The 24,289-nt window shown below is 39.9% G+C and overlaps 1 protein-coding gene across 9 annotated transcripts in view; it reads right to left on the bottom strand.

Moving 5' to 3' along the window:
* The window catches only part of MOB2 (MOB kinase activator 2), a 164,542-nt gene that overhangs the window by 34,295 nt on the left and 105,958 nt on the right, over nucleotides 1-24,289 (bottom strand). The window contains exon 1 of one of the 9 annotated variants that reach the window (XM_048852905.2): nucleotides 7,992-8,148. The exons of the other annotated variants lie outside the window; for them this stretch is intronic. Within the exon in view, the coding sequence (XP_048708862.1) occupies nucleotides 7,992-8,101 (110 nt within the window). The 5' untranslated portion in view covers nucleotides 8,102-8,148. Of the gene's footprint in view, nucleotides 1-7,991; nucleotides 8,149-24,289 lie in introns of those variants that run through there. 9 annotated transcript variants of the gene reach the window in all.

Consider the following 24,289-nt stretch of genomic DNA (forward strand, 5'->3'; position numbering starts at 1 on the left):
GAAAGATAAAATGGGAAATCAAAGATTCCAGGGAATTCTCAAAAAGGTTCATGCTGCATACTCATCACTTGTATGCACAGGAGTAGAGAACATGATCCAGGCAGAATTAACCAGTAATTGAAATGTAAAGCAACTCCTATGACACAGATCCACAGCAAGGAGTCAAGAGACAGAGGATAGCAGAACAATGTCAGGGTTTAAGATTTCTGTGAACTGTTTATTATTCCCAAAGACTGTGCCCACAGGGTCCCAAAATGCCTCGGACTGATCTTTAGAAAAAGACCAATATCTGTATCAAAGCTGAGGAAAGAAAGGTTTAACCATAAAAACTTTAAAAAACAAAACAAAACAAAACACACACACACACACAACTAGTGGGGGGAAAATACAGTAAGGGTTATTTCAACACACAAAAAAATTTAGTGGTCCTACCCCCTCTGGCTACCACTTTACAGGACAAAAAAATATGTAACCAAAATACCTGCACAATGCTGTAAATGCCTATGAAGAAACACTGACTCCACTCCATTAAGCTAACTCCAAAAGATGGTACACAAACATAAGCACTTTTATAAATACATATGGGTCATGACATTTCTACAGCAACTACAGATGGAATATCCTTCCACTTATTCAAGTGAAATGGAGGACAGCATGGCTCAGTGGGTTGGTAACAGGATGTAGAGCCTCTCTCTAGATCACCACTTAGCCCAACCGGTAGATAAACTTTTTAGCATTCTTTGAAAGAAAAAACAGCATCTGACGGCTAGTAGCAGTCCAGCTGCAAGCAGAAAAACTACCATCAAAAAACCCACTCTTATTACCAGCACTAGAAGCAATTTTGTTGGCCACATAAGCAAAGAACGTAAGGACTGATAAATCAAAGTAATGTACGTTAGAAAACACAATCCCAACTACACATAAAATGATGGGGTCTAAATTAGCGGTTACCACTCAAGAAAGATCTTGGAGTCATTGTGGATAGTTCTCTGAAAACATCCACTCAATGTGCAGAAGCAGACAAAAAAGTGAACAGAATGTTGGGAATCATTAAGAAAGGGATAAAAATAAGACAGAAAATATCATATTGCCTCTATATAAATCCATGGTATGCCCACATCTTGAGTATTGCATACAGATGTCGTCGCCCCATCTCAAAAAAGATATATTAGAATTGGAAAAGGTTCAGAAAAGGGCAACAAAAATAATTAGGGGTATGGAATGGCTTCCGTATGAGGAGAGATTAATAAGACTGGGACTTTTCAGCTTCAAAAAGAGGCGACTAAGGGGGGGGGGATATGATAGAGGTCTATAAATTCATGACTGGTGTGGAGAAAGTAAATAAGGAAGTGTTACTTACTCCTCCTCATAACACAAAAACTAGGGGTCACCAAATGAAATTAATAGGCAGCAGGTTTAAAACTAATAAAAGGAAGTATTTTTTCACACAACACACAGTCAACCTATGGAACTCCTTGCCAGAGTATGCTCTGAAGGCCAAGACTATAACAGGGTTCAAAAAAGAACTAGATAAATTCATGGAGGATAGGTCCATCAATGGCTATTAGCCAGGATGGGCAGGGATGGTGTCCCTAGCCTCTGTTTGCCAGAAGCTGGGCATGGGTGACAGGGGATGCATCACTTGATTACCTGTTCTGTTCATTCCCCCTGGGGCACCTGGCATTGGCCACTGGCAGAGGACAGGATACTGGTCTAGACTGACATTTGGTCTGACCCAGTATGGCGTTCTTATGTTCCGAGTCAATCTAGAGAACTAGCTACATTTTCCCCTCAAGTAGTGGTCTCCCCATCAACACTGTGGGGAAGCCTGCACTGCTTCTGCCTAGACTGTATCCATTCTGGGCATAAGTGGAAGAGTTCAGTCGCCAGGGATGGTTGGAAATAGCTCATTTTTGTTAGCACTTGATTCACACACCAAATTAGGAAAAGAGCCACCCACAGAGTCCCCTGTATACTTCTTCCTTATCATGCAATGGCAAATAAAATAAATCTTGCCCAGTCTCTAATGTCAGAGAGGGTTCAGTCCCAGGTCACTTCCTTTCTATCTCTTTGCAATGATGTAATGAGGAAGCCTATAGTGATTTTGATTAAAAAGCAATCATGTTTCACTTTAAAAGGTAAGACACTGAACTCTTACTGCAGACAATGTGTCACGCATTTCTCCTTTAAACTATTTTAGCACAATGGAAGTTAGAAAAAGAACAAGACAAAAATAATCAGGACAGTTCTAAATGGCCCCAATCTACATTTAACCATGTTAGGGAACACTATTTAAACACATTTATAGCTAATATAGTTAACATTGTAGTCTGGGCCAAACTGTTAAAATAGTGTTTTAACCTAGGCTAGAATTTTTTTTATTTATTTATTTATTTTAAAAGACACTGTTTGGCCTATCTGCACTGCACACTTCAAACCTCATTAAAAACCAGTTGGGATAGCTTTTAAATAAAGCTTGTTAACATGGTTAAAAGGCCAGTACAGATACCACTTAGTTTTCAGGTAAGTGCTGGGGGAAGCAAACTGAGCAACATGAAAAGGTGTGGGGGGGCAGGAGGCAGGGAGTTCATTCAATGACAAGAATAAAGTGCAATAAGAGATTACAGTATGGATACTATCAAAAAACAGAGTACAATGTCAGGACTATGCTTTTTGTTTTCTTTTTAACCTCCCCAATACCATTTGGTGGAGAGAAGGCTAAAGGAGTGGGAGCTTTGTTTCTGAATTCCTAAATATTTTTTGGTGTATAACATACAAAAGATACTGCACAACTATGAGAATCCAACGCCAAGACAAATCAGTCTATGAAAAAAATGCATTCATGTATCAAACATCAAGACAAGTTACGGTAGCTTGATAAGAGACCAGACACACATTTACATTTTTCTGCTTGCAAATTGCCTTACATAACTTACCACAAAGAAAGGGGGAGTGCTAGCCAGAAAGAAGAGTCAAAAGTAGCCTATTTTTACAGATTCTCCGAGAGGTGAAATATGTAGGCGGATGTAAAGCACCATGCATACTATGTCTAATAACCAGGGTCTTTAGATTACATAATTCAGGCAAGACCCAATTTACATCATAATATATCTGTGACACAAGGCAACTACCCAGGATGACTAGATTTCAGCAGAGACTTAAAAGGAAATGCAAAGGCATGGGAAGAGATGCTACATGATAAATGAAGTCAGTCATCTCTGAATATTGCCTGCATAGGATCGAAGCTGTCAGAGGAAAAGCAGACATACCACAGACCACTCCCACTCCTGACTCAGGTTCTGAATCACATTTGGGTGTCTATTCACATGATGAAAATATTTACACAGAGAGAAAACTGTGTCTTAAAAGTATTAAAACACAGCTCAGAGCAAGTATTAAGAGTTCAACTGGCCCAGTCAATTACTAATGGGAACAGAATAAGGAAGGGTGGGCTGGATAGATTAGTGTTACTTCCTCTATTACCTTTTAATTATTCAAGGTGACTAAAAAGAAGGCTTTGATGAACAATCTATACTAACCTCCTGCTTTCTTGTGCATGGAGTTTTACCAATATTTGAAGAGTGACATATGGGTAAACGGAGTTCAGTGTGCTTACAATATTTTGCATAATTATTTTTGCCTTCTCCCCCCCACACACACACACTCACCCACCCCAACATCTCCATCTTGTGCTAAACGGAAGAAACAGTACACAATTATATCTGTTTAATTTTCTTTCTATAATTGGATAAAAATAACTGTTCAGAGTTCATCTATGTTTGGGGGGAAATATTTAAAATTAACATATTTCAAAAAGGCATTTATATATCAGAGAGCCTTTTATCTGTTGCCTGGAAATCCTATTAAACTCCTTGCTAAGTGACATGTGCAACTTCAGGTCAGCTATGTTGAGATGAGTTTATCACTGCTCTAATGGTGTTTTTAATTTGTTATATCTTCAGCAAAAATCAGCAGGCTTTGTACTGGGGCTAGTAAGTTTTAGGTAAAGTTTGCAGGCTATAAGTATGGACAGGATGAAAAAGAGGAACTCTGCCCAGCTCTCCAAAGACAAGCCCCCTACAATTTAAAGGAATATTAAAAACACAAGAGTAGGTCTCATTTAAAAATATGCAAGTAGACAGACAATACATTTGCTGCTTTTGTTGCCCCTACTTTCCCTTCCTGGTTTCACTTGGTATTTTCCCCTTTTCTTTCCTATAAAGGATTATGGTTCATATTTTCTTAAGCTATCGATTGTTTCTTCTTTTTCCTCTATTCACCCACTTGACATCCCATTCTCTTTCCCTACTTTGTTATCTTACACCTTCCCTATATATTCTCCCTCTTCTCCCTCTGTCCCAAAAATCTCTCTTTAGTGTACTATTTTTGAAATGTATACATTAATCTTTCCCCACTGGTCTCTCCCCTATGGTTTGGAGATATTACCTGACACAACAAAGACAAATTAACCCTACATTACCACCTAACAGAAGATAAAAACAAAGGTGGGGGGCACTGCAGTGCAGAGAAAAAGTTAACTGTAAAACATTACATTTAAGTAAAACAACATATTTGTCGTGATTAACGTGTAATGCATCTGCACTAGAAAATGTGTCACTTGTCGTTCTCAGCCTGTGCAGCTCCATAAGAGGCAGCAATGGTGGACTCTGTGTAGACAGTGGAATTTTTACCACTGCTTTTTTGTCACTGCTGAGCCACGTCCACATCAAAACTTCCAACAGTGGAGCTGCACCAGTGTGGAATTTAGGGTTCTAATTTTGCCAGTGTAGACAAAACCTTAAAGGTCACAGACTATTTACATACTCAGCACTGGCACACACAAAAATCCACCAAGCCTCTCTCCACCCAGCTAATAGCAGTCCCTTTGATGTTCTCCATAAGTAGTTTCATGGCCTGATCTACACAGGAAAATTACCGGTCACTGCCAATGGGCGTCATTCAGAAGTTCACATCACTTCAACTTCAGTGTAGATCACCACAAACAGAGTTTGGTATGGTTTAAGAAAGCCACATTCATAAGTGTGCTGAATACATTTTGTCCTAGACTAGAACATAACAGGGTTCAAAAATGAACTAGATAAGTTCATGGAGGATAGGTCCATCAATGGCTATTAGCCAGGATGGGCAGGGATGGTGTCCCTAGCCTCTGTTTGCCAGAAGCTGGGAATGGCTGACAGGGGATGGATCACTCTATGATTACCTGTTCTGTTCATTCCCTCTGGGGCACCTGGCATTGGCCACTGTCAGAGGACAGGATACTGGGCTAGATGGACTTTTGGTCTGACCCAGTAGGGCCGTTCTTATGCCCTACACTTGAAGTCAGACAAGTACCAATCCAATGACACCAATCATTGGCAAGAAGAAAATTTTCCTATAACCAGGCCTATGTCTCTCCCACTTTCATCAATAGCATCACTGGCCTCACATGTTGCTATGAAGTGCTAGTAGACTATTTCTGCAACAAACTTGCACACCTCACTCCTTAGACAAGAGGTAGTCAATAATTTTTTGTCGAGATCAAAATTTCTAGGTGACGTTATAGTCAAGGTCCAAACTCCAGAGCAAATTTTTATATCACAACAACAGTAATGACAAGAAGTAGTAAATAAAAAAATTCCGCAGTTCATTCAAAGCATCTGGCAGTCCAGATTTGGCCTGTGGTCCACCTATTAACTTCCCCTGCCTTAGACCAATCTCAGACCTATGTTCTTACTATCCCCCATCATCCTAGCATCTGAGCTCTTTATAGGGTGATGAATTTATCGTCAACACTCTTAGGAGGTAGGGAAGTATTATTCCATTTCACAGACTGCGGAAGAGCGAGATTAAGTGACTCGCACAAGGGCACATGAGGAGTTTGCAGCAGATCCAGGAAATGAAATCCAGATCTGAGTCCCCAGCCAGAGTCCAAACAGGCTGAGCTGGGCTGGGCTGCTGTCTGGCAGGGACAGTGAGGTGACTTCACGTTTTCTTCTTTTTGGATGCATAAGCTGGTGGCCCAGGACAAACAGGCAAATACAAAAAAGGACAGCGACACACAAGAACCATCAATTCATGGGAAGTATTCAAATGTAGGAGAAGAGAAAGTACTTGTGCATTATGACACAAAATGTAGTACTTTATCCATACGTTATTCACAAACACCTGTCCAATAGTAGCCTAGGCAAAATAAAATCCACCTCATTTCTTCATCATCCAAGCCCAAAACATTACACATACTGCAGCAGCTTTTCCCTTCTTTCATGCTAGAGTTATGGTATATGCTTGAGAAAATGAGACATGCCATAGCACAAGTAACTTCAGAAGAAATTACTCTGTGGTTACCAAAAATAAATTATACAGAAATGTAATATACACACTCTCAAAATTGGGAAAAAAAAATCAGTAAGACTTAAAATTCATTGTGACTTGTCAAAATTATTCATCTCTCAAACATACAAATGTATATATGTTTCACTTGTAAGTCATGGGAAGTTACCTGTATTTAAGACCAGCTATTACAGACCCTGAACAAAGGCTTTGGCAATACTTTCCTTCAGAGGCATCAATGTATCTACATCTGGGAGTGCTGCCAATAGAACAGCTACTAAACTTCAAAAAGGTTCACAACATGAATAGCCAGCCCCTGGCCAAAGTGTTTTAAGATAGGACTTACTGCATACCACCACACTGAATTACAGAATCTGAAAAAAAGCTTGCAAACAAAGAATGGAACCTGAAACAGTTCTGAAACACTCAAGCTGGGAAAGGAACTTACCATTCCTCAAAACTCTACCCCTTAGAAAGTATCAATGAGAGACAAAAGCATGAAAAGGGGAATGGCATAGCAAGCAAAAGGGAAAAGGGGAAGACAGCTACTATTTACAATTAACAATTTAAAAAAATGCATCCCACTTAACTTAAGCACAGTCAAGTTCTCTAGCAGAAATGAAAGTCAGATCTTAGTCCAGTTTTTCCTGTCTTTACCTAGTTGTCACAAAGCTCAAGTTTAATGAACATCTTCACAGTGCAGACTGTGGTGTCAGAGAACCCATAAATCAAGGAAGGAAGACGTGGGATAATGTTTCTGTTGACAAACGTTTTTAACAATTTGCCATCAATAAGAGGAAACAGCCGCAAGCAGAGGCTTGCCAAGTAAAGTTATGTGCATGCAACAAAGCCCCTCTTTGGCACTAGGGGCACTAATTCTTCAGTTTAGAAAGATATTTGAGCTCATGTTAACGGAAATAAAAAGCTACATTTTCCCCAACATCAAGCCTGTTTCTCCTAATATTTGCGAAGAAAATTTCCTCTCAACCCAGAAGAGATCAGACCTCTCCCCGATCAAGGTATTATACTTGCCAAAAGTTTTTCTTCTGGTCTTGATATTTACATATACACATACAATCAGACCCATAACAGTATGTTTAGAATACATTAAAAAAATTAGTTCAGCATATTACCAATGTACAGACAAAAAAGCCACGTGCATTATATAGATTCTTGGTCAAACTACTTACTCGAGTAACACTACCAATGAAGAAAACAAGTACCCATTCACCAACCATCCCCTTGAAACTCAGCACTCTCAGATGCCTTCAAACTCTATTTCACTACAGTATTACATTTGACAAACAGTTTTAAACACTGGTATAGATTCAAGAAGTTTTTGGTAGAAATTCCATATTTAATGGCTTCCAGTTAAGTTTTTGAGACAATCAACACAACTTTTGATTCCCCATTCCTTAAAAATGTTGGACAAGACCAACAGTTAGTTTGCCAGTTGTCTACCTCACAACATTGTTTAAGTCCCCCTCTCACAATGTATCTCCACTTTACAACACTGTCTTTACAGAGTTTCCACCACTACATACCTTATTGGTGCTTATGAAATCAAATGAAATAAAATACTCCCCATTGTGCTGTGCATGCCAACTCCCTGCCCTGTACCTCTCCCTTAATTTCTAAAACGATGACAACCTGATTGTTACCTTAGCACTTTACCCACCGCCTGTAGAACCATTTTGCAGCTTAATCCAGGTTTGGGATTCTGGGAGAGTACAGGTCTGTCTCCAGAGAGGTTACAATGATCCCCAACCATGGTACAAAGAGAAAATGAGGGACGGGAGGGAAAAGCTGAGGGGAATGGCCAGTACAGCCTCACCTCCACTCTTTCAATCTCTCTCCCTGTAAAAACTAGTCCAACCACATTCACAGAGTGTACACAGCTTACTTCACCCAGTCCTCCCTCCCTCTTTTCCTCAGCCAATAAGCAAGCAGCAAGAGAAAGAGAAAAAACCTCAGCTGGAAAAGACAAACAGCTGCTCTTTTTTTTTTTTTTTTAAAAGCATATTCTGAGCTAGAGCCAAGTCTGAGGAGCCAGAGCCAATAAGGGAGCATCTGAACTGGCCTTTTCAAACCGGCGCCAGCCGTGCAGCAAGACAAGAGTAGCAGTGTGGGGGATAAGCAAGCCTCTTTCAGCCAAACTCTTTGCAGTACTGTGTTGGGAGACGTATTTCATTAACTAATCCCTGTAGAGGAAAGGAAGTAGTACTTTTACACCAAACTTCATATTTTATCATTCTTATTCCCAGTGCAAAAGGCTAGACCAGGGTGCATTGGGGTACACAGAAAAACCCATTTCTAACAATATCAGCTTCTGAAGTCCTCCACCACGCTCTGGAAGACACTGCACAATAATTTCATAATAAATTAATACCACAAGCAGAAAAACCCAGGCAGAGGGAGAAATTCTACATAAAGAGAAGTGAAATTGTTCCAAATACAGCATAACAAATCATCAACAAAGTAAAAGTTTTAGGTATTTTTAAGTGGAGAAGGGAGAGAAGATGGATGTGAAGGGGTTGGGGGATAGTATCCACAGCAAAGACAATTACCTAATAACCTAAGGCCTGATAGTGAATTCCCTAAAAGATATGTCTGGATAGAGTCAGGATGAAGTTCAAAATCATCATCAGCAACAGTCAATTTACAAATTTATAGGCAGCCAATAGTAAACAAGACCAAATGGGCATTATAGGATCATGGTTGTTCAAGACAGTGAGCAAGCATGCTATTGTTTGCAGCTTGTGCAGAGTCCAATGACGTAACCATGCTGAAAGCCCTGCTAGAAATGGGAATAATTATACTTCATTATCAGCAAGGTAGTGTGTTGCTCTTTAGGGCTTGTCTACACTGGCACTTTACAACACTGCAACTCAGGGGTGTGAAAAAACACCCCGAGTGCTGCAAGTTTCAGCGCTATAATATGGCGGTGTAGACAGTGCACCCAGCGTGCACTGCCATGGCAGCGCTTTAACGTTGCCAGTGAAGACATGCCCTCATACACCAGCTCAGCATAAGGGCACAGCCTATCGAAACCACAAAACTGGCCAGGCCAGTCATGTTAGACATAGCTTTCCATGTTAAAAACATAACATAAGAAGGAATCCCCTAAACAAAAGGAGGAAGGAGTGTGCAAAGGAAGGGAGAAGAAAAACAAAACAAAACAAAACCACCAAGCAGATTATTTCACAATTACAATCTTTACAGCAAGCCTACTCTTCCCAGATTGAGGACAAGTAAGCTTAACTGGCCTTATATTCCTGCAAGACAGAGATTGATCTAAGGGAAGATATACATTGTGAAAAAATAGCAGCATACTGAATTTAGAAAAAAAAAATCTCACCAAGCGTTTTCATATACGCATTGATAAGTCCTTGAAGGGATGCTGCATAACTGATCCCTTAACAATGGAAAATGATCATTGATCTGGTGTCTTCCTGTTATTTATCTAAGTGCAATTCTTAACTCTGTCCCAGATACCAGTGACCTAGTAAGGTAACAACTTATGGTCAAAATCACAAAAAAGGAAGGAGAGGCTCAAAACAGCCCAAAATATTTAAGCAAACATGATCTAAAAATCAGAGTATTATCTGTGACCCTGACAAGCACGAACAACTCCTAAAGAAGGCTAGAATGCAGACTGAAACTGCTCCAGGGTAGTTTTACATTAATCCAAAAGTGGCCATTTGATACAAGGTAACTACTCCCAAGCTCTTTGCCAACAAGAGGTTTTCTGAGGAGTCTTCCTACTGCATGCACTTGTAGGACTGGCGCCCTGCCTTAACTAAGCAAAGCACTGACAATGCCAACAATAATGGCCATGTATGCACCACTTCCTTTAAGGATTCAGAATGGACAAGAGCATGTCTGCAACTGATGTGCATCAGAAGACTATGGACATCTAATTATACCAGGGAGCCTGTGGCTTAGTCAAAAAGCCCAGGGAGAATACTGTTTTGCATTTATGTAGTACCTTCTATCCACAGGATTTGTAATCCATTAGCTTTAGTCTCAATATCCTTGTTAAGTAGAGGGATATTACAGTAGGAGGTATTTTTATCCTTGTTCTTCCAAGTGATCCAGCTGAGACAGAGGATAAGTGACTTCTACAATGTCACATAGGAAGTCTGTGGAAGGGCTGGAAAGAAAACTTCTCTCTCCAACTTCTTAGTCCTGTGCCTTAATCACAAGATCATCCTCTCTCTTGGAAAAGTCTGGTACTGCCCAAACTTTTCCCCCCTAAATAATGAAAACTTGTTATATTAAGTCAATCATGCTACTAGAATGAGGCAGAATCCCCACAGAAGGAACACACAGTAGCAAGGGAAACCCACACACTTTATTCACCAACTAAAATTCACACAGACATTTAGCCCTTTTAAGTCAGTCGTAAAACAATAAGCATTTTAAAAAAGTTTACAGTGCACTAGTGGACAAAATATAAAGGAAAAACCTTACTGTTTCCAGGTAAGTTAAAGACGATTTCATGGATCAAACGAAGGTAAATATGAAACGCTATGATAACACTTAATTTTAACAAGAAAGCTAGCCTCTCCATGCCTCATTAGTAAGCTAAAAGATTCACACTATCAGATAGAGGGCCTCAACATCCTCACATACAGGACTGAATCTAGGAACTTTCGTGATACACCTCTTGAGAACGATCTCAAACAAGAAACGAAGACTTGAACAATTTGAAAACATGATCTTTTCCCCTTGACATATGTAATCAGTGATCCATTTGCAGATGGTTAACCTCTGTACCACACTTCCACTTTCAATGCTCTTTTGTGAAACTTTCCCCAACCCCCAGAGCACTCTTCCTTTCCTCTATTTCTCCAACTATCAGTTCTCTGTTTGGCAAGCTGCATCCCTTCTTTGGGCTGATTGTACTATACAGTTGTACGCTTACATAAAATCCAACAACATCTTTTAGTTAAAGATGCTGAATCTCAGTTCTTATTTTAAATACCCCAAAATAATGCACCTGAAAGTAAAGGTTTTTAGAAAGCACAACTCAACCACTTTGAGCATGTATGTTTACAATGTATGGTGTCAAATTTAGTAACTTAAAACATATGTGCAACATGGCCATTAGGTGTCATGGAAAGTGAGAACTTTGGATTTTCAGAATTTTAAAACAAGAGACTTTGATCAGAAGTTCAATGAACAGACAACAGATTTATCTGAAAACAGTCATATCCAAAAAGGAGTACTCAATGCAGCATGTTTATTTGAAGGTGTAATAACTGAAAATAATGATGTATGTTCATATTGATATTCACTTGAATTACAACAATGGTGTACACTAAAGGTCCAGTGGCAGACTTCACACTCAATTATATTCTTCCCCTTTAAATTCTCCTGAAAGTTCCTCCTGGATACATAGTTTTCATATGCTATCTAAAATTCTGCACAATTGTTTAACAGCTCCTGAGTTCCACCTTGGACATATGTGCTTTTCAGTAGTGGGAGAAGCGGTTCCAAAATATCCCTTTCCTACAACACAGGGATAATAATGAGGCTTTTTTTGGACGGTGCACTGAAATTAGAGAATAAAGTGTCAGATCCCCACAGTGGGTGTGAGAGAGGGGTGGGCCAGTTACAGACACTATGCTTTGGTATAGTAGCAGAATCAGACATCTGAGCATAGATTCTCCCAGTACACAAGATACATTAAGGTTAATCTCATAACTGATGACATAGGGTAAGAAAAGGTACCAATCAAAGACAGTGGGAAAGGCAGAGCACCCACTGACATCTATTCATAAAACACATGCATATACTGTATACTGAGGGCACACTTTCCATACTAACTCCAGCCACTGCCAGACCAAAGACAAAGAGCTTTATGGTTGATACCATCTACACTCAGACCTCACCCTGATGGGAATGTTGACCCATCAGGTCAAGGAGTGATATTCAGAATCTTATGAATAATGCTTTGTGTGTTTACAACCATTTTATAACCAACTGTTGCTCAATTAGCTATTTATTTGCCTCTTTCAGGGTTCCATAAAAGTAGCATAAAGCAGGTACACAGGGAAGTATAGTTGTATCTAGAGGCTTGGAAAAGAGCAAGTCAAAACCACTCAGACAAGTGAATAATAAGAAACAAAAATAGAGGCCGTTAAAGTGCAACTCAGCATTTATATGAGAAATGAGGGCTTGTAATGTCAGATTGTAAAGTTCTGTTTTAAATTAAATTGCAGTCTATTGTGTGTCTCTGCCTCCCATGTAATATTTCAATTCAGCTAGCTAATTGCCCCTTTTGTTTGACTTTAATGTGCTTGTGCTATTACCTTGCCAAGTAACCTTTCTAATTACCACAGAACATGTCCCCAGCGCTCTGGGACCACTCAAGAATTAGCAGCAGGAACGTTTACATCATTTAGTTTACCTCCAAGTCTTATTTACATTGGAAAGTAATTTCAGTCTTCATTCTGCTATCATCCCAACAACAGCGGGAGGGGAAAAGCACTTGGTGTTTTGTCCAAATCCGAAGTCTCATAGCTCCTGACAGAAACTGAAGGCTTGTCCACACAGAGCTGCAATGCGCTCTGCGGGGTTTGACTTGCAAAGTGCTCCAACATGCTGTCCATTAACTGGTCTCTGTAGACCATGCTGGTATGACCAAAAAATTCCCAAGTGTGCTTTAACATAGTACTGTTTTAAAGTGTACTACGGAACTTTCTGTTGGTGCTAGCAGGGTCTACTTGGGCCAGTTAGTGTGCAGCACATGGAGGTGCTTTAAAAACCACACACCCATAGAACACATTGCCTCTCTGTGTAGAGGAACTAGGGTTGCCACCTGGCTAATTTTTGACTGGCCTACCCAGTTTTAATGCTGTCTTGCCTGTTACTCAGAGATGTGGCATGCCGCTGTGATGCTCAGTACATCGGGGAAACACCCAGCACCCCCATGTTCATCCTTGTAAAATGATTGTGTGGTATCCAATGCAAAGTGTGTCATGTCGGGTGTCTTCGAAAGGCTCAAGATGCACTGAGCATGGTTGTTATAGGGATGTTATAGTAAGGTTATAATTTCATGTATATAGTTAGGAGGCTGAAAATGTGTCTGTGGTTTAAAATAAGCCCAGGCAAAAATTCTTCAAGAGCAGAGAGGCAGTTCACACCTCATCAAGGCATGTATGGGACAAACCCAGCCCAGCTTCACAGGAACAAAGGATGCTGGCCTAGGCAGCAACAAAAGGATCTGTTGGACTCTCAAGTGAGTCACCCACCCCCCTTCCTTTGGTCAGTTTGGGACTGCGATGAGGTAATACTCACCTGACTCTGAAGGGTGGGAAAGGGAGGGGCAAAGCCAAGAGGAAAGAAAGAACATGATAAAAGGGAGAGATATTCACCATGCTCTTCCTCTCTCTTCCACCTCCATCTACAGACATCACCACCAAGCAACTGAAACGCTGATCAAAGGGGAGAGCCTGGCTGAAGGGCAACCAGCCAGTCTGTGATGAGAAGCATCTAAGGGCTAGTCTACACTGGCTACATTAAAGCGCTACCTCAGCAGCCCTTTAACTTGGCTTGTGCAGTCGCGGCAGAGCACTGGGAAAGAGCTCTCCCAGCACTCTTAAAAAAAACAAAAAACAAAGAAACCCCACACCCCAGCTCCACGACGGGCATAGCTCCCAGTGACGGTGCACTGTCTACACTGGTGCTTTACAGTGCTCAAACTTGCTGCGCTCAGGGGCGTGTTTTTTCACACCCCTGAGCGAGAAAGTTGCAGTGCTGTAAAGTGCTAGTGTAGACAAGCCCTACATTTGTAAGGGCACTGAAAGTGTTAAGATCAGCTTGGAGTGCATTTTGCTTTTATTTCATTTGACTAAATCTGCCTCGTTATGCTTTGACTTATAATCACTTAAAATCTATCTTTATAGTTAATAAATTTGTTTGTTTATTCTACCTGAAGCAGTGCCTTTGGTTTGAAGTGTGTCAGACTCTCCTTGGGATAACAAGCCTGGTACATATCAATTTCTTTGTTAAACTGATGAATTCATATAAGCTTGCAGCGTCCAGCGGGCATAACTGGATTTTGCAAGACAGAGGTTCCTAGGGTTGTGTCTGGGACCAGAGATATTGGCTAGTGTCATTCGGTTGCACAATCCAAGGAGCAGCTTACATGCCAGAGGCTGTGCGTGAACAGCCCAGGAATGGGGGTTCTCACAGCTGAGCAGGGTAAGGCTGGCTCCCAGAGTCAGGGATTGGAGTGACCTAGCAGATCACTGATCCGGATAACACCAGGGGAACGTCACAGATGCTTTTTGTTTTTGCTGCCCATGCAGCAGTCTTGGCTCCTGGGAGTGTCACAACCTAGACGGTGCCCTACTCTGCATGCATGCAGCATGTCAGGCCCTTGCCTCCTGGCTGCCAGGGCCACAGCAGCTTCTCTTGGCACTGGGACTGAAGTGGGGGAAACAGACCCATCATCCAGGGACAGGACTCACCAGCAGCAGGGGTGGGATGGGGCACACAGTCAGTGGCCCACTTCTCTGTGCCTCAGAGATGACAACCTTAACATAGGCCTTAAGAGTGAAGTCAACCCAGAGGCAGTTTAGTGTTGGGGTGGGGATCCTGTAAGGAGGAAAGATGTCAGAAATGTATTTTCAACTCAAACCCAGAAACTTCAGGAAGGGAACATGCCCTCTTGACCACAAAGTGTGCTGAGATAAAAGCCCCATTATTCAATTGATGTAAGAATTTCAGAAAATTCATCAAATTTGATAAATACTTTCGTAAATACAAAACGCTGACACGGTACCTAAACTGATCAGTATTTTACTGTATTCTTAAAGCTGTGGTGACAATGGTTAAGAGTCAGTATTTGGAGCAGCAACCACTTTCTCTAGCTTCATCTATTGCTATGCTTTGCTCTGCAACAGGCGGAGAGAAGAGATTGGTACATAATATTCTCACTAAATGCAAAACACCCGCAACAGCCAGCTATTCTGCTGGGGGCAAGAGCAGCAAGTTGGAGTGTGGAAGTCAGAAGAAGCCTAATGTGAACCTGCAAAAGTCTTCAAGATATTGTTCAAATGCCAACCAGACTTCTTAAAGCGTTTGAATTGTGGGCAAGACCCACAAAAAGTAGGACAGTCATGGAGACTCAATAAAAAGTTAGACCTTACCAAAAACAGGAAAGTGAGTGTTACTGCATGTACTAAGCAAAAATAAATCATGAGGAGTTTGATCAGAAAACTTCTAGCGAGTATGCAGGCGTGCACCCATACCACATTGTGCCGAGATCACTTCAGATCTCTAGCTAAATGGAGCTAAGTCATATCTGTATTCAGATGGGACACTTCTAAAGAACGTGGAGGTGTTTGAGTAAAGATAATGGTTCAGCAGATGGTACTCTTGCCTGTGTCACTACTGAAAAAAAGCCGAAGAATTGTTCAGGACTGCTATGCTGTTGGAGGGCCAGTCTCTAGAATTAGGATATGTCTTCAATGCAGAGTTAATGCAAGTTATCTACATTCTACAAATTCAAGTGAAAACCTTGCAATGACCCAATGCCAAATTAGACAGCACAGCAGTGTGTGGTTGGAAGGCGCAATTCACTTTAGACAAGATAAAAAGCCCTTTCATTTCTCTACATTCTCTCCCCTTCAAGAAAAGATATTCACATTCTTTCTCCCTCAACAGGAAAAAGAAAAAAAATCCACAAACAAGGTTTAGTTTCTACTAAAAAGTACAGGTACACTGATGATCTGGTACACATGTCCTTCTGAAGGCACCAGCACATGGCTGCAACATACATACTAAGAAGTGAAGTCAGAGACAGCAATCTTACTGAAAAAACGTATCTGCCTCAGTGCAGCATGGATGAGTTGCTCCTCGTAGACCCCAAAAAATGGGGTGCTCAGTTATGTCATTCCTAACCACTGTTTTTTTTCTGGAAATCATAAGAGTTGGGAGTTTTATCTCAGACTTAACTATTCCTTTTATTTTCTTGCCCTAATTCTGAAGCTTAAATGGCCTGCTCTCCAAGGAAGGATTAGTGCAATAATGTATTTTAATATTGAAGAGCTAAAGTGAAAGACTCCTGTTCTTCTCCTTCCGTCCCACAAACACACAAGACCCCTAGCTTCATATTAAAAGGCTGAGCTTCTAAAACTTGGCTAAGAAATTCTCCCCAGGGTCATTTAACATTCTGAACTACTTTCTACACATATACATAACCTCCCTGTAAGGTGTACAACACAACTACTGTTTTCAGTTTTACTTCAATATGGCACAGCAAACGAAGCCAAACTGCAAGCTGTCATGGAATTCTAGGCTGAGGGCTACAAGGTGTAATCAGCATAGAGAGGGAGGGTCCTGGAGTCAGCAGTTCTCATTGGACAAGACTATCCATGCTTTGGGTGGGAAAGGAGTGGAAGGAAATAAGTGGAGACTGCTTGGAGTTTTCCCAGACACAGAGCACCATTCAAGAAGCACGAGTTTCTCCCCCTACTTGGTGTTATAACTCCAGCCTCATTTCAGTCTGCTCCAGGCAGCATTACTGTAGATGATTTTATCTGATAAGGTCACACTTAGATGAGGGCACAGGGAAAACAAGGGTTCATAAAAGTAACTGTGAAATATGCTTGAGGAGAATTCTCTCCAGGCATGCTTTATTAAATACATGTGGAAACACAGTTTACATTATGTGAGATTAAACAGTAGAAGCTATTCAGTGCAACTCACAGCACCTAACAAAAAATGTCTCAACTACAGTTATTAAAAGCAAGGTCACAAAACTCTGAAGGCACAAAACGAACTTGGTTCACTCCAAGCCCAGGACTTGTTAGCATCCCTCACAATTAGGCTTATTACAGGATTAGCTTTACCTATAGAACACGCATGCTGCACCTTCACCTATTTTCAAAACACCTAGCAGTGCCAGCTTAATCCAGTGCTGAGATAGGTGCACATCAGCTCCTACGATGTAAAATATACCATAAGCAGTCTAGTTAAGACCAAAAATTGTAGGAGCTTCTGAGACCAAAAAGTTCCCAGATGCAGTGGGTCTTGAGCTGTTTTATTGTTGTTTGTATTGCAGAAGACCAGTTTAGGGGGGAAAGGACCACTTTACAACCCCAAGGTAAAACCTGTTTGGACAGTGTGCATGTAATGGCATGAGAGAGGGGCAGACACAGCTGCAGAAAGAATTTAACAAGTACCTTATCCCAGTGACCTACTTACTGCTAAATGCAAGTCAGAAAGGATTGGTTAGAAATACAACCCCAAGTAATAATGCTGAGGATTGTTACTTTGAGGGACAAAGAGTCCTGTGGCACCTTATAGGCTAACAGACGTATTGGAGCACACGTTTTCGTGGGTGAATACCCACTTTGTCGGATGCATGTCACCCTCAAGTCTGACATATTGCTGAAATCCTATCAGTTGATTAGGAAGTACTTTTGACAACTTACAAATATATTTTTAAATGATAGGGTAGGGAGGGGAAGTAAAATTTTAAAATTAAAAAAATGTTTTAAATGTATATTTACAAGAAAACACAAAAACTCCACCTCCATACGCTTTGTTATAGTTGAGTTGTACATACAAGAAGTAGTAATGACATGGCTCCCATACCAATTGCAACTTGGCTCCCTGGTAAGTATGTTCTATTTTCTGCACTTGTAAATTTTAGTGCACACAGACTGTGTGTGCACATGCATTTTCCCTTCCCCCCACGCCCCTTTTCCATCTTCTCATGTCTCTGAAATCTTAAATTACAAAAATGAATTTAGTTTTCACTTTGATGTTAAAGAGGACAGTGTTTGTACACTTGACTGAACACAATTTATCCATTTAATTCACATCTTAAATGCTTGGAGACTACATAACACATTGTACCGCACTTTCCAGAGAACACAAAATTTGAACGGATTGTGTAATCTAATACTCACATGTTCAAACAAACATGGTACAGTGGATTCAGATTAAAGAATGACTGGCCAGTATCCAGAGTACTCAAGTGTAAGACTGGTTTATGCTGTATTCAGTATTTCATTCCCCAGACATTGATGGAGCACATGAATCTGGACTACAGCAGTCTGGTATATTAAAGAATTAGAAGAAAACAGAATCCTATACATACGGTCTTCACATTTTTTAAACTTACATAAGTTGTAGATAAAAATGTCTTCAAAAACAGGACGACACTAATATTCATTGAACTAAATTCGTGCAAAAGTTTAATTTAGGGTTTTTTAATTATCAAAGAGCATCTGAAAGACTGAGTGATAGAAACTACTATTTCTTTCTTCACACTATAATATATCCACTTCGATACATTTTTTGAATTTTCTCAAACTGTCAAGTTTCCTCCCTGGTCTCAAAGTTAGTGTAAGTAATTTTAGCCTAAGGGTAACCTCCCCAGAAAACAGTAAATGCTTGGAGGAAAAAAAAACAACAGAAACACACACACACCCCACTTATGATGCAAGTGTCTCCCATGCTTCTGTTAAAATATCATGCCAGTGACATAAATGTTATTATAGGGACACATGCATGCACTGCTATATACCCTGGTTTTTAAGAGCTTGTAACTTTGATATAGACAATGAAAAACCCAACAGACGGGCTATATTTTTAGAGATTGACCAAAAACTAAAATAAAAGAAAGCTTTTAAGAATTTGAGTCTCATCAGGCCACGAGAAGGCAAAAAAAAAAAAGTGGCACAGAAAGCATATGGGATAGGTCCTGATTAAGAATCATATTAATTGAGATAAAAAGGGGAAATATGTAAACAAAGTTAGGTGCAGGTGTGGATGGAAGTCTCCCTCTTTAAAGAGCTCTGGTTGTTGGGTTCGGTTTTGGTGACATTGCTTGGTTTGCTACCATTGTCTTGTCCAAACTTTTAAATTCAGATTACAATCTCTAATTCACCCACATGTACTTGACTAGATTTACATTTTTTTTTCCTTGTTAGCTGTTAGGGCTCTGGAATGGGCCTTCACTGGCTAGAGAAAGGAATAAAAAGCAGTGGATAACAGAAAAGATTCACTGTTTGTGAAGTTCTCTATTCACTACTTGCAGTATTTCTAGATTTGTACTGCAGCAGATTATGTTTGCAGCCAGCACTATTATGTAGTAAGAAAATTCACCTGCCCTAACTGCAACTGGCTGCTGTACTGGAGAGAAAGTTTTGAGGTTAAGGATTGAACTGGGACTTAGACTGGAGTTAAACTCTTGGCTTTATCAAAGACTTTGTGTATGAATTTCAAATAACCTAGTCTTTGGGCCTCAGTTCCCCATCTGCAAAATACTACTACTTCCTTCTCTCATCTGTCTTGTCTGTTTAAGCCGTAAACTATCGGCTCCAGGGACTGTTTTAGTATCTGTATGCACAGAGTCTAGCACAACAGAATGCCCATGTCCTACCACAGTATAAATGCTACACTGTTACCAATGCAGGTAGCAGACCTTAATCATAACCAGAATGAAACAATGTCAACATCATCTAGGCTTTTGAACAACAGCCAATCTGAACAGGGGACACATTGTGTGAAAGAAAGGGGTTGAAAAAGGGGTTCAGATTCCTCAAAACGAGACAGACCAATTATTATTTACTATTTCATTTACTACAATGCCTAGGAGCTGCAGGCACGGACCAACACTCCATTGTGCTATGCACTGTACAAACACAAATTAATGAGGCAGTGACTGATACCCAACAGGATTCTAGGAGAGGAACAGAAGGCTGTAATAGAATCCTATTTTTTAAATGACTGATGAAAAATGCATTGCTACTAGGAGAAAGCTCTGCAGAAAAGGTTAACGGTGCCAGAATATGTAAGCAGGTGACAGGGGAAAAGAGAGGTAATATGTTCTAATGGATAGAGAATAAGGACTCCTACGTTCCAAGTCCAACTCTGCCACTAACTGCAACTGACTTCCTGTCAGAATTTAGCATCCATTTGTGCCTCCTTTTCTACCCACATGTGTAAAGTAGGGATTACCTACCTGTCATAATAGGAAGGTTTTAGTTTGCTAAAATATTTTTTGTCCGTTTGCCTTTTAGTGCAGAACAGACATAATGCCAACAATACTTGGGGTGCAATATATGTAACTTATCTCCGTCTCACTTACTGCACCTTACAAAGGCAAGTTATGTGCATGAGGCAACTAGCCCCAATCCATAATAAGCAAATCTCTCGTCTCCTTGACATTTTGGTCTAAAAATTATGCAAAACTCTGGAAAAATACACTCCCTTCTGGAGTATAAATAGCAACCTTCCCCTTACAGTTACAGTATATTCTGATGAGAACTGCATCATGACCAGGACACTTGCTACGAAGACAAATATTTACAATTATTATTAGTGTGCTATATTTTTTCCCCACATTATACAAATACATACATGCACATACACACTTAGTTCAAAACTATCTTTTTTCACTTGATACTCTTGGTTAAGAAACAGTTATTTGTAACTTCACTACCTTTTATAAAAATATCATTATGCTCTCTTCACTTTTTCGCCACACAGGCTCCCATGTCTCTTTAAAGTCTCTCAACAGGAGTGACTTTTTGAAAACTTGCATATAAATTAGTGTTCTGTCTTTTTCTCAGTCCTGCTTAAAGTTTCATTTCTTTAAAAAAAAATCAGTTTGAAGTATACGGTTAACAGGGGAGAGAGAAGAAAAAGGGCTTCCACGAGCATTCTTGCACAAAATAGGCACTTGCATGTTTGACATCAGAGAGGGGTACAGTTTACTTTTGATGTGTGTACGCACTATGAGCATTAACAGCAGTTACCACCAATAGAATGTAGTAAAGTGCTGAGAGTGACATTCAAACTTCACAAGCATTTCTGTTAGTTCTCCAGTAGCATGAAATACTCCAGATCCTTCAGAACAGGGATAGCCCAGTATTATCTTATTTACATACTTATCCCAGTCAATGCTTGAATCAACCGAAGTACCCATACTTGATTACATAAACCAGCACATTTTACTTTGAGTACAAGGCCAACTAGTCTGTGGGAGCCAATGACCTCAGTTGTGGTGGGCTCCTATTCAAGACAACAGCAACAATGATTGATCAGATTGGAGCAACCTTTAATCTCATGGTGATGCCTGGACACAGAAGTACATCAACTCCTCACCCATCCACCCCAGGTGGAAAAATGTAACCGAATTTACGTTATTAAACAATGTACAAAAACATGGTGCAAGGTTAAAAACAGTTTTCCACTTAAGTGCTTTTAGAACTTCAGAGAATGAATATATTCTATAAAAACCTTTTTCTGAGGCAGGGTGACGGAGATTACAGTTCCTTATTAACAGGAACAGAAGGATAAAAACACATTAAAATCTGTCAGCTACAGCTCTTATCCCTAGTGTAAAAAAACCTTTGCATTAACCAAAATAAATTTATCACTGTGTAACACCAACTCTCTGAGTAAGGGAAAATCAACTGGAACAGCTATTCCAGAATACAGCCCTGTGTGGACACACTTTTCTGGAATAAGCAGAATCCAAAATGGATTAAAAGCTAAACCAGAAAAAGGCACTCATTCTGGTGTCCACAGGGAGAGTTATTCTGGAATAACTATTGTGCTTTAAACCCATACTCTGCCTTAATCTAAAATAACTTTAAAGTGAAACAAGCGTGAAGACTCGTAATAGCTGTAATCAGAAATCCTCTCAGTGTACTGGAAGAGAGGGGAGGTGCTGTCAATCAAGAGGATAAATAGCTCCTTAGTTTATTTGTAAATCTTCCTGTCAGTGGGCTTCAACCGTAAAATTGTCTCTTACACTGTTTCTCTTGAGTATTCTACAGAATTTCTCTGAATACTAACGTTACTTGTCTCTCTATTAAGAAAAAAAAAAATCTGTGCATCTCTAATCAAATCAGTAACAATGGCCAAGACTCAATCCCACACAAGTTTCGCTATATCTGATCAAATATTCTTGAGAAGAAAAATTATCTCTGGTAATCCATTTGCTACCATGGACACTACAGTATAATCACTCAGAACACCTACACACATGGAGGCCACAACACAAAATCGGATGTTTTGTTTCAGGCCTTATCTTCACCACAAAGTTAAGTCGAGTTATTACTCAAGTGTTACCCTAACTCTAGTCCCTACCACACACACAAACTGAACTACAGTGGTGGTTTAAATTCAAATTGGCTGGTCCAAGGTGGCCATACACTCTGTAGTATGGACAAAGGCTAGTGCCACTCTACACCAATGTCCTCCCACAATTCCATCTGGGTGCCCAGAAAAGAGAAACCAGTTCTCCCATAATTCATTGAGAATTCATTCAGAGCAGCTCACCTTACCGCAGCATTAAGAACCAGAGAACGTGCCCCTAGAAGTCTCAGCGCCACATACAAGTATAGCACCAGCATGTTACATCGCAGAGGCTGCTCTCACTCTAGTTATGCTAACTTGAGGAGTACTTTGAGTGTAGATAAGTTAATTCCCCAGTGAAGATATACCCTTAGGCGCACATGTTCAAATGCCTCATCACTACTTTGTTCTAATCTTTTGGTGAAGGAGATTTGGGGGAAGAGACAATGAACATGTTGCTCCTGACAGGATTACTAAAACTAGTTGGCCAGGTATATGTGGATATTCGCCATTCTGCACAATCCAACTATTCCAGTACTTAGCTTTTCCTGGGCAGAAAGGTTGCAATAGTGCAAAATTACCAAACTGCATGGTGAGGCAAATAAGTTTACACTTGAAACAAAATAGATACGAAATTCATCCTAATTGTGAGTACAGGATCTGAACCCTGTATTGAAAAGCTAAATGCATTCAACCACAAAAATAATGGAAATGAAAGACTCACCAACACAACAGAAACACACCCCATAGTCTCCAAGAACTGCTGAACCCTGACTGGAGGATGAAAAACAATTAAAGGTTTAGTGGATTGTTAATAGGTAAATCAAAGCTTGCTTATGTAATCCTCCACCTTCAAGATGTTCTATTAATACCTGAATGCAAACTGAGGTTAACACTTATTTGGTGCTTCATTTATTGGCTCATCTCCATTAAAATCAATCAACATGATCTTGAAAGTCAGTGTTTCTTCCTCATGTGACAGGAAAAACAAAAAACAACTGTTTAACCCCCTCCTGTACAGGCCATATCAGCTTTGATATCACAACTCCTATTTTGGCAGATTTCAAAAAAGCCGTCTGGGCAACAGACCAGCAGCTTAGCACTTGTTCCGCTTTTGTAGCCTTATACAAACAGTCTTGCATTTCAGATAAAACAATCAATTTCTGCTTTTCTGAAGGTACAGAGAATGTTTTCCTCATTTAATTTTATTCAACTAGTTCAGTTCAATGACTAGTTCATTCAAAGTTGAGAGACTGATTATAAGAGGAAAACAAATGTTCTTGTTTTTAAACTCCCAGTCTATGAAGAAAAATTAGGTATGAGAAGATGAGAGCTACTGTTGTAAAATCTTGAAGGACATGGTGAGCAGAAACCATCAGTTCTATTCGCTAATTGCGGACACTTCCTTTGTTTAATAAAGCAGCTTTAAATGAAAAAAATGTTTTGATAAATCTACTCTCTTATGTATCCAGGACATGAAGGTAGTTTTCTTTAAGTAATACATTTTAAAATGCTGGGTTTTGCATTTTAATTTAATTCCAATTTCCATACAAATGTCGCTTGACACAAATCATAAGTTAAAAAACCCCACAAGCTAGTAAACAGAAGATGAATGATGCATTTCTTTAAAAAAATAAAAATTAAGAATCTGAATAAATGTTAAAATACATGTTTGCTTAAACAGATGTGTTTAGATATAGTGTACGCTTCTGGGTAGCAAAATGAAGTACCAAATTATACCAATGAGAATCAACTTTTCTTGAGGAAAATAAAAAAATTCCAAATGTATAACAAGCTTAAAACTGATGATTTAAACCAAGGTTTCCCGCTTGTTGATTTAAATCAC

This window comes from Caretta caretta, chromosome 6 (assembly GCF_965140235.1).
Source record: "Caretta caretta isolate rCarCar2 chromosome 6, rCarCar1.hap1, whole genome shotgun sequence".
Taxonomy (NCBI): Eukaryota; Metazoa; Chordata; order Testudines; family Cheloniidae; genus Caretta; species Caretta caretta.